Source organism: Epinephelus lanceolatus, chromosome 18, assembly GCF_041903045.1.
Source record: "Epinephelus lanceolatus isolate andai-2023 chromosome 18, ASM4190304v1, whole genome shotgun sequence".
Classification (NCBI taxonomy): Eukaryota; Metazoa; Chordata; class Actinopteri; order Perciformes; family Serranidae; genus Epinephelus; species Epinephelus lanceolatus.
The window spans coordinates 37830156-37841057 of NC_135751.1; the positions used below are offsets into that span (position 1 = coordinate 37830156).

Below are 10902 nucleotides of genomic sequence, written 5' to 3' on the forward strand. Positions count from 1 at the left end.
TTTACAAAAGAATGCCCTCTAAATGTCTTATTTGAAAAATTAAAGGGATTCATGTAATCGTTCTTTGTCTCTCGTATCCCTCTGTGTGCTGAGCAGACTGTCTGAAGGTTGCACTACTTTTAAGTCTCAGTTTAAAGCAGGAGTGTCAAACTCATTTTAGTTTATGGGCAACATACAGCCACATTTGATCACCTCCAAGTGTTTCCCTTTCTTTTAGGGTGCTTTCAGTCCTAGAGTCGTCTCCTTTGGTCTGAATCAGAGACTCATGTTGTTCCAAAGTTGTATAATTGCCTAGAGTTGGTTCGTGTTCTCACGGCAGCATTTACAAGAGGACCAGATCAAATGCCTTGTGTGAGAAAGCTGCTCTTGATTGGTCAGAATTTCCATGTGGGAAAAATCCAGGAAGTAAAGCAAACGTTGAAGAAGAGTACACTTGCAAGATAAATGTGACACTTTCTAATGTCACAATGGAGGGACAACTACGCAGGTTGATTTTAGCGCTGCTCATCGTGGACTATATTGCTGTCATTGTTCATTTTAGTCAAACCATACAGTTTGAAAACGAGGCGCGGCTCCAACTAGAAAACAATGTTTTGATGCATTGGATGTGCTGAATGTGCATATTAAGGCAGTACAGGAGGAGGTGCACATTAAAGGGCCAGTGTGTAATATTTGGCATGGTTTATTGTCAAATCTGAATCTGAATATTCTACCCATTAATATGTTTATATAAGTGTATGATCGCTATAAAATAAAATTCGTTTGGTTTTCATAGCCTTATAATTATGCTTTTATATATATATATATATATATATATATATATATATATATATATATATATATATATATATAGCAAGGGCCTTGCTTTAGAGAGGTCGCCATCTTGCACCGCCATGTATGTACGGTAGCCCGAGCGGACAATCCAGCCAGCCAGAAAACGCGTTTCGCGTGTATAAATAAACCAACGAAGAAGACAATGGAAGGAAGGAAGAAGGAGGAGGAAACAGCAGAGTGTTAGTAGTTCGTCGATAGAGAGTAGTGAAATGTTTTTTTAGTTATAAAGTTTGCGAATGGACCACACTTACCACGCAACAGGAGAGAATGAACCCGAACCGTCATCTGCGAGGAAAAGAAGACGCAAAGAGGGGCAAAGAAAACGGGACAAGCAGCGGCAGAGATTAAACACCGGTGATGTTTTTCAGCGATGGAGGGGGTTCATGAAGGACAAAGGGCTTCAATCTGACGCTGAAGTGGCATGTTTTCTGCTGGACAGGTAAACTACTAAAATAAATGCTACTATTTGTCAGCACGTAGTAAACGTATACAGACTCGACAAGTAGGGAGTGAGGAGGAGAGTTCATAACGTTACATCATCTCCAGGTAGAGCAATTATTGTAAAACACTTGTGAAAATTTTAGTCTTATGTCAAAGGCATAACATCCTCCCCTCCTCCTCTTCCCTCTCCGTGGTTGAGGCACGTCGCCTGGCCCTTCCTGCACCTCTTCCTCTCCCTCGTCTTCCTCCTCTCCCTCTCCTTCCTTTCCCTCCTCTCCCTGTCTCCTGTGGAAAATCACTCTGCAAACGCATATTATAATATGTAACGTTAACGGTTATCCCACCAACCTAACCATTATTTGCCGCACTGTGCCATGACTTTATTTAGCATTACTGCGCTAATGTTTGCTCGTGTTACCAAAACAGTTGGAATAAAACACTCCTAACCTCTCACTGATAACCTATAACATATCCTAATATGGTTTAGATCTTCACCTCATTGCTCGTTGCTTCGGATATGTTACCGGCAGAGACGCTGCTCTCTGTCGCGGACGACGCCATTTTTCCAAAGTGTTTTGGTCCTCAGGGGCCGGTTGCACCAACTGGTCTTAAGCCTGGTCTTAAGCTAAGTCGGTCGTAACTTGGCGTTCTAAGTCCGACCTTATAGTTACGCCGGTTGCACCAACAGGGTGTAAGCCTTCTTCTCACTAAGACCGGGCATAAATCTTACGCCTAGTCAAGAGCAGGCGTAAGGTCATTATCAAGCTGCTTTCATGCGCTCTAGAGTGCAGAGAGCGCAACTTGGTTATGGCACGTCTCATCCACCATCTGTATACGAGCGGGCATTTAGACGGGAGAGGGTAATTAGGGACAGAAGCAATTGGACATAGCCTATATAATGACGAGGAGCTGATTGAGAGGTTTCACTTCGGTAGGAGAGATCTGTTTGAACTTACTGAAGAGCTGTCACCGGATTTACAGTTTGTGTTGGGCTGCAACGCAGCACTACCACCAGCCTTCCCACCAGGCAGGGGAATCCTCCCCAAATACGTCAACAATGATGTCACTGTAAATTGAGGTTTTCGAGGAAGACCCCCGCCAGTTGGATGATTTTTTTTGGAGGAGATGTATTTTTTGCCTTGCTGAGAAGATCTTTCCACTTCTTCCTCATGTCAGCCTCTGTATGAAGGCAGCCAGAGTCTGAACACGTATTGATGTGCCCCGTTATCTCTGCCCATACCGACTGTTTCTTCTTAATTGTGATACGTCTCTGTGCTCGCTGTACAGCTTGATTAATTTTCTAATTTCAGTGTCGGTAAAGTTTTTCGTTGATCCTTAATGTTTTCTTCAAATCTTAATCTGTAAATAAACTGTCAACACAGATGAGAGGGGCTGTCAACTGTCAATTGTCATCTGTCAAGCATGCGGGGTGATTCAGCGGCGCATCATTTAACGTCACCGCGCTCCTCTAGGCAGGCCGCGTGGGGAATTCCGGGGGCATTCACATGGACGTGCACAGCTAAAACCAGCGTAGCTAAGACCAGGCGTAAGCCCTGTTGGTGCAACCGGTGTAAGTCCACTCCTTAAGACTGGTCTTAACAAAGACCGTCTTAGGAGTTACAACCAGGCTTAGTAAAGACCAGTTGGTGCAACCGGCCCCAGAGGCCACCGTAACTTTGCCGACGGGAGGGGTGAGCACAGGCGAGCGAGTGAGCGCTGCAATCTAGAATCTAAACGCTACATGTCACTGTTTTTAGCCCATGTTACACACTGGCCCTTTAATAATCCTCCAGGACTGTAACATGCTCATGTTTAACCCAAACAATGTGTCATGTGACTGCACTTGGTTCAGATCCAGGTCAGAACACGTTCTCACCACAAATGAACCGCGCCAGAGTTCGTTTGTAACTGGACTGAGACCACCTCTTCAAGAAGGTCTCAGTCTGGTTGTTCTGGTGCACACCTGAGTGTGATTGCTGTGTTCACACCTGCCCAAACGAACCGCACTGAGGGGGCAAATGAACTTGAGTTTGATGGTCAGGTGTGAGAGCACAGTTTAGACCAAAGATTTGCAATGAAACGAAACCGTTTTAGAACAATGCAGAGAAAAGTTACAGCGGTTGGGACTGGTCGGTCTGAGCTCGATAGTGTCACCTGCAACTCAGCTGGTCAAATCGCCGGTGGCTGGTTTTAGAAAGTTAAACATGTCACCTGTTTAAACAACCAATCAGCTTGAAGTCAAGTTCACTGGTCAAGTCAAAATGACCACAGATGGCGTGTTTGCTTGCTGCAGCAGGTGGTCCGTCCCTGTCGAGCCCTCTGTTTCCATCCTCACGTGCGCCGCTGCTGCTGCTGTATGTGCTTATGCCCCCACACACATTCTCACTGACTGATAAATGCTGCTGGTTATTTATATCACTGTGGCGTATTTATTATGAATACAGTCCATCTGATTTCATTTTGTTTATGTTTTCGGCGTTTCATCACTACTACAAATGCAGCTGTAGCCAGTATCTCACTATCACTAGCCTCAAAAACTGTGCTTTACTGCTATATCACTGCTCTGGATGTTGTCTACAGCACCTTTCAAGTACAACTTACATTTCGGCAGCTTTGTCATGTAATGAGAGAAAATACCCAGTTAGCCTTTGAGATAAACAACAGTTATAATATTTGTTTTATTTAATGACACACTGAGAAAAGCAGGACTGTGTTTAAATCTTTGGAGCAGCTGGGAGAATTTTACTGAATGATTACCAGTGACTCTGTCTCCTTCCTCAGCAGCTGCTGTTGAAGTGCCCTGGAGTTACACAATGGACCCACATGTGAAGTGTTCAATAAGCAATTACTAGACTGCGATGGCACTGGACAGTTTCTTGACATGTGTGAATGTGAGAGCACTCCCCAAGGTGTTTGCTGAAAATACAAATATGGGAAAATGTTCTCGGTCATCTCGGCTAGAATAAATTATTAGGAATTAATCGACAGCGGTGGCGACAGAGGGGGAAAACAGGCATCTGCTAAACTCTGTCATTTAAATAAATGGTTGGTATGTTTTCCTGAAACTTCAAGCAAAAAACTCAGAGCTCGAGCTAATTCCAATGGTGCAAATATAAAGCTACCAAAATATGCTTTCAAATTATGTTTTTTTTAGTTGCATTTGAAGTTCCTGTGAGCACCGTGCACAGGTCTCTCTCTGTCAGACACGCATGCAGTCACATTCATTCCAACAAATTCAACTGGTCATGCTTCTCCTGACCAGCCTATTGACATAATCTTATTATCATGTTCCTGTTTGGAGTATCATAACGATAAGATCAGACGCACAGGCTCACAAACAGATTAAACACACACACAGATGTACTTTGTCACAAACGTGTTGTACAAGCTGATAGCAGCTACGTTCTGTTATGTTATGAGGAAGACAGATGTTATGATACTGAAAGATAACAGGTCTAAGAGGAGGATTAATACGGAGCAAAAAGGGCATCGGAATTAGGGAAAAAAAGAGGAGTGTTTTTTATTTCTCTCCAGGAAAAAGGGCCAATAAAACGGGGCTAAGCAAACAAGGTTGTTAGTGTCTTTAGGGCAGTGTGTGTGTGTTTGTGTGGAGCGGGGGGGGGGGGTGGGGGGGCTGTGGTGATGACCGAGCAGCAGAGTCGAGTTCCACTCAGGGAGCTCACACTAATCTGACTCGACACGCTGAACCCACTCTATTTTTACTCCCAACAAATCTCTCGATTTGCCCGACGCTCACTCACTCTCCCTTTCCCCTGTTTTATGGGCTGTTTTCCTAATTCTCAGTCTCCGTCCATCTATTTGTTTCTCTCTGGTGCCGTTGGTATTTTTAACTCCACGGTCAGCGCGTCGACAGTTCAGAGCTCAAACACATAAATATGGACCACACACACACACACACACACACACACACACACACACACACATCTTCATGGACACACACATACTGTACAGCCTGCAGGATTCATCGTCTTTGCCTTGGCTTGTTCTTGTTAATGTGCTCACCTGACAGATTTGCCTCAGGTGTGTGTGTGGGAGGAGATACAGTATGTGTGATGTGATGTTTCTATTGAACTTGGACAGATGGCCCTGTCTACACGTTTACAAATATCTTTGACAACGGATATTTCCATTTCTGTTTTAAAAAAGAATTCTGTCCACACAACCTTCCTTTTACAAAATATCTCCGTCCACACTTGAATGCAAAAACGACCCCAAACGATTGTCTTAGTCGGCTGCCTTCATCACAGCAGTAGTAAAGTATAAAGGCTGGTGTTACCTTTTTCAAAACACCTCCGTTCATTTCCATTCGATAAAAGGATGAAGGAGCCTGCAAAAACATAGGAGTGATGCTCTGAACATGCTAAAGTTTCCCATCCATCCCTCATCAACAACAACCCCACTCTGGAAAGTACCCCACCATCTGCTGGTTCGACCAGGCCTGGTCCAAAACAATTGTTTCTGGTGCACTTTAAAACGCGGATGCAGAGGAGGAGCAAAAACATTGGGTGCAGCAGATGGTGCAGCAACACTAAGGCCTAGTCCACACGGACCCGTGTACTTCTGAAAGTGAAGTTTTTCAGGCTCCGGTTTCAAAAAAAAAATTGTCCACATGAGTGGTGTGATAAAAAAATATGATATCCACATGAAACCGCAAAACCTGCTACCAAGTGATGTAATACACATGCCAAAGCAGTAGGTGGCGATGTAACTTCTAATGGAAAGGCCATTTTAACCAATAATAAAAAAAACCAACCTGATCCACAAAAATAGCGCAACCTAATTCAACAGCAGAGGTGCCTGAACGACCAACTACACTGGAGGTACTACTACTGGAGGTCCGACCCGGCCGGATCCAGAACCACCGTTGGCAGGCCTGTCGCTGCTTTCGTGGTAGTGTAGTTGGGGTAGCTAGCAACAGGAGCAGCCTCCTTCGTTGGTCAAGCAGCTGGATATGCCATCCAAAGAGAGCAGATAGCACGCTCACAAATAAAATTAGCACCAACATGTTTGTTTGGTCTACAATTTCACTAGCTATTTACCGTGGCTCTGACGTCAAACAATGGAGACAGGTAATAAAATACTGCGGTTATCCTATCTACACCCAACCGCAGGCACTGGAGTCTTCCAAAAACTTCACCCTGGACTCCGGTTTCAAAGAAACGCGGTTTCAGGGGCCCAAAAGTGCGGTTGCGTGTGGCCAAACAGCCAAATCGTATCGAATAAGGGGTCTGCCCATTTTTCCGACAGCCCATTGGTCCAACAGCCCATTGTTCCAACCATATTAAACCCATTGTTCTGAAGTCCCGTTGTTCCAAAATCATCATGATGCCCTGTGGTTAAGGTCTGGTTAGGTTTAGGCACAAAAACCACTTGGTTAGGGTCAGGAAAAGATCATGGTGTGGGTTAAAATGAAAAAGAAAGTGGCAAACACATAAGCCGTGAGCCTGCTTCGCCTCAAGCCTTTCCCAGCTGACCCAGAGCCGGTCGCGGCGCACCATCAAGGCAGAAATACGCCCGCCGGGAGCCGTTCAGCACCGCGGAGAGCTCCCCACACAACCCCGACCCCAGAGTTAATAACAGGAGGTTATGGTGTTTCACTCTCTCCTCTCTATGACACTTGTATCTCGACCAGTAGCCTACTTTTGTTGTGTTTGCTGATCCTCTATGGTACACAATACAGTATAGCCTAGTATAATCACATATCGGAACAACGGGACGTTGGGCTAATGAGAGGTCGGAACAATGCTACGGCACCATAGAATAATACACAGTTTCAGAAGTACACAGGTCCGTGCGGACTAGGCCTAAGTTCAAGTGTAAAGTAGTTATTGGACAAAGCAGTGTTAAAAAAGTGTTTGCAAACCAGTATTCGGCTGTTGTTATAACATCTGGCATATACTCAATCCACAAAGCCACAATGGGCATGTGCAAATTGAATAGATGACATCACAATTTGCCAAATGCTCCATTTTAATCATCCACAGGGAGAGTTTTAAAAAACCTGCACCTTTGAGGGTGTTCCAGAAAATCTCTTCTAGTGACCTAAAACTCCATTTGCAAGTAGAAGAGAGGCCAAACTGTGGAGGAAAATATCTGTTTGATAAAATATCTGTATACGTGTAGCAGGGTCAGAATGTGTCCGTGTGATTGAAGAATACTTCGTCCCCCAAATGATCATTTGTATATCAATTACTCACCCTGCGCTATGCTGAATTTTTTCTCTCGCATGCCTCCACTGAACAAAGAATCCAAAAACAGAGAAAATTCTTAATGAAACTTTTGGGGTCTCATTTATAAGACAATGTGCAGGACCCATACTAAAAGCGTACGTACGGACAACAGCCAAACATGACATGTGCCCAAAAATATTCGCCACTTTTTACAATCTGGCTTCCACTTCACCATGCATGTTGCCAGTTTCTCGTCTCCACATTGTTCATAAGCATGAATCAAAGATTCTCTCATCAAGTCTGTTTTTAAAGATCATAACGTTTATGTGGGAAGTGGCGAACGCCTCCTTCAGGCCTCATTTTGTGCATACGTAATGTTTATAAATGAGACCACTGTTAACACACTCTCACACAACTTACTGCAGTATAATCCAAATCTCACTGATGCAGTCATATGCTCAGTACTTCCCAAACACACGCCTACTCTTAAAAACGTTACTATTTAAAAGTGAATGGAAAATGAAATTTATTGATGCTCTCTTCAAAGACTCCATTGACAAAAACCAAAACCAAAGTCACACAATAACAGAAACAAACTTAATGATCGAGGCAGCAGTAGACCAGCAGCTCCCGTGTTCAGTGAGATAAAAATGATTGTTTTGTCAATGGAGTCTGGCATAAATAAGTTTCACTTCAGTTCAGTTTTAAATACTAAAGTTCGGGAAGTGCTGACACACACACAACAAAGCTACTTAGCTGTAAAATTATCCAGAAGTTGATGAGCTGTATATAAAGCTGAAACAGAGTGTCTACTTGGACCCAGGTGTGAAATGTCACAACGTAGCTATGTAGTTATTTACACCCATCCCTGTGCGTTATTAAGGATCCCCCTGCGTGCTGTGATTGTCCAATACTTGTCATGTTGACGTGTTGAGGTTGGAAGCAGTGACAGTTATGGCAAAGAGGTCATGGTTAGGCTACTACTAGTCGATCTCGGATATTCTGAAATTAAAGTAGTAAATTTATGAGATCAAACGTACAAATTAACCACTAGAAAGATGTAATCTGTAGAGGCAGTAAGATGTGGTGTGTGAGTGGGTCCAGCACAGGACTTTCACACAGGAGACTGAGGTTTGAGTCCTATGTGAGTCAATGTTGTTGTAGTATTTTCAGTATTTAGGACATCATATTTCAACATCCCCAGGCTAGGAACACTTGGACAAAAATAGCATCTGCCAGTATAAAAAGATGTAGATGTGAGGTGGAGATGACACACACTACTGATTTTGTTTATCACTAATTGTCCCTGCCTTTGTTTCCCTTCTTCTTTTGTCTCTCCCATCATCAGACACGGCTGCAAGAGACTACTACAAGAGCTACCCAATGGTAGATTACACTCATCGCCAGTCGCCTCCCACATTCCAGCCAATCAACTTCCACCCCAAGGATAAGCCCTTCCTCCCACCTCCCGACATCCACGCGCCGCTGGCCATCACCATCAACGCCTCGCAGATCCCCAAACCTAAGATCTCCAAGACCAACACCCACCCGCTCACCTCCAGCTCAGCCTTCAAAGCGTGGGACCCCAGTAAGAGCCACATCCAGCACCCAGTGGCCTCCCACATGGCCCTCCAGGGCCAGCAGCACCACCCCATTCAGCAGCAGCAGCACCAGCCGCTGCACCAGCAGAACAGCCGGCGCCAGGCCTACTCCAACAAGAGGCAGTTCAGCATCGAGACGCTGCCAGAGCTCTTCTCGCAGCCGCTGGGCTACGGCCATTCGCCGCACATGCACCCCAAGCACAAGGGACTGCCCACCAACAGCAAGACAGAGGTCACGGTCTGAACATGGGGATGAGTGGACAGAAGAGGAAACCACGTGGAGTTGTAAGCAACTTTCAAAGGAAAGCTCCGATATCTTTTATATCCACAGCCGTCATGGCGAGGAAAGCAAATATCGTGTATAATCAGAATTTTTTTTAACATCTTCCTCATCATTGTTGACAACAGTAATAATAATGTGAGTGGTATTTGTGTACTTTTATGACCACTGGATCAAAACAGCAGCAGCAGCAGCAGATTAGCTGTGAAGGTGGTGGATCGGCAGGTGTGACTCTTTGAACCTGGCCGCTCCTCTAAATAATTGAGTGGCCTCTCAGTGTGTTGGCACAGCTCTCCTCTCCTCCTCCTCCTCCTCCTCCTCTCAACCCCCTCGCACCTCAATGACACTCCGCACTGCTCTGTAGCACCACTCCACCACACACAAATGTTCCAATCCAAAACCCAGACGCTATTTACCCCACAAACCAGCCCAGACTCACTCTACCCACCTTTTTTTTCGGAGACTATCAGAGAGGCTGGTAGGGGGAGTGTTTCCCCTAAGACTTTGGCTCCCCATCAGCAGAGACAATGCCATTGTGTTGTCAGCTCCCATTGCCCTCCAGCCCCTCCGGAGAGTGAGATATCAGCCTGGCAATTCATACCAGCGAGGGGGGAAGGCGGGGCTGGGACAGAGGGGGTCTGGTTATTCATCTCATTCCAGGGGCAAATGAGATGAGAAGGATCTGAAACATGTACACACACACACACACACACACACACACACACGCTACACACTTGTCAAAAACTACAGACGGTTCCCAGCAGTGTCACAGGCACCTCCTCCACTGACACACAAACAGAGACACACTTGCCTCTGCTCACACTGATCCCCAGAAAGTGGGGAAAGTGCATAAGTGAGCTCTCTTGTTGGTATTTGTAACGGTTTGTCGAGCCGCTTGTTTCAGTCGCCGTCTCCCGTGTTGCCGTGGATGTTTACCTCCCAAGAAAACCCAGAAATGTGTCAGGATGCCGAGAAAAACAGCGAAAGAGTCCATGTAACCAGAAAGGTTGTTGCAAAGTCATTGCGTTCTCTCCTCCTCCCTGCTCAGTGCTAGATTTCACAAATGAGGCTCAGAGAAATGTCAACCAGTGCTGCATATTGGTACAAGCATTTGGTTGTACCGAGAAATGATGTCTGAATACAGATCATGTTCTTCCTCCAAGATTCACTTTACTGAGCCGACAGATGCACAAGTTTGCATGAATTCATAATCAAACACTAATGGTTAACATCTTAAAGCAGTGATACTTTATAGAAACACCTTTTCCCAGTATGGCTGTTCTTAAACACAGCTGTTTGATGTGTGTGTTTACTGCTGCAGTGCTAACATAATCTGAGAGGGTGAAGCCACTTGTCCATGCTTTACAATTTACTTCACTCCCAAGTGAAGTAACTCCCACACAGCGTTGCCAGATGTTCAATAATTATCATATTTGTACGATAACTTTGCCCTCTATACGATGCATGATCAATAATGCCAAAAAGTGCCGTAATGTGTGATCATTTGACCATTTTGTGAAGCTTACAATTAGTTGTTGCTTTTAAGGCCCCAACA

General features: G+C 44.9%; 1 protein-coding gene across 2 annotated transcripts in view; it reads left to right on the forward strand.

The window, feature by feature from the left end:
* The window catches only part of LOC117267961 (protein shisa-8), a 191519-nt gene extending 181395 nt beyond the window's left edge, over positions 1–10124 (forward strand). The window contains exon 4 of one of the 2 annotated variants that reach the window (XM_033644050.2): positions 8815–9443. In XM_033644050.2, the coding sequence (XP_033499941.2) occupies positions 8815–9311 (497 nt within the window). In that variant the 3' untranslated portion in view covers positions 9312–9443. Of the gene's footprint in view, positions 1–8814 lie in introns of both variants that reach the window. The other variant, XM_078161281.1, reaches the window with a different exon arrangement.
* The last annotated feature ends 778 nt before the right edge of the window (positions 10125–10902 follow it).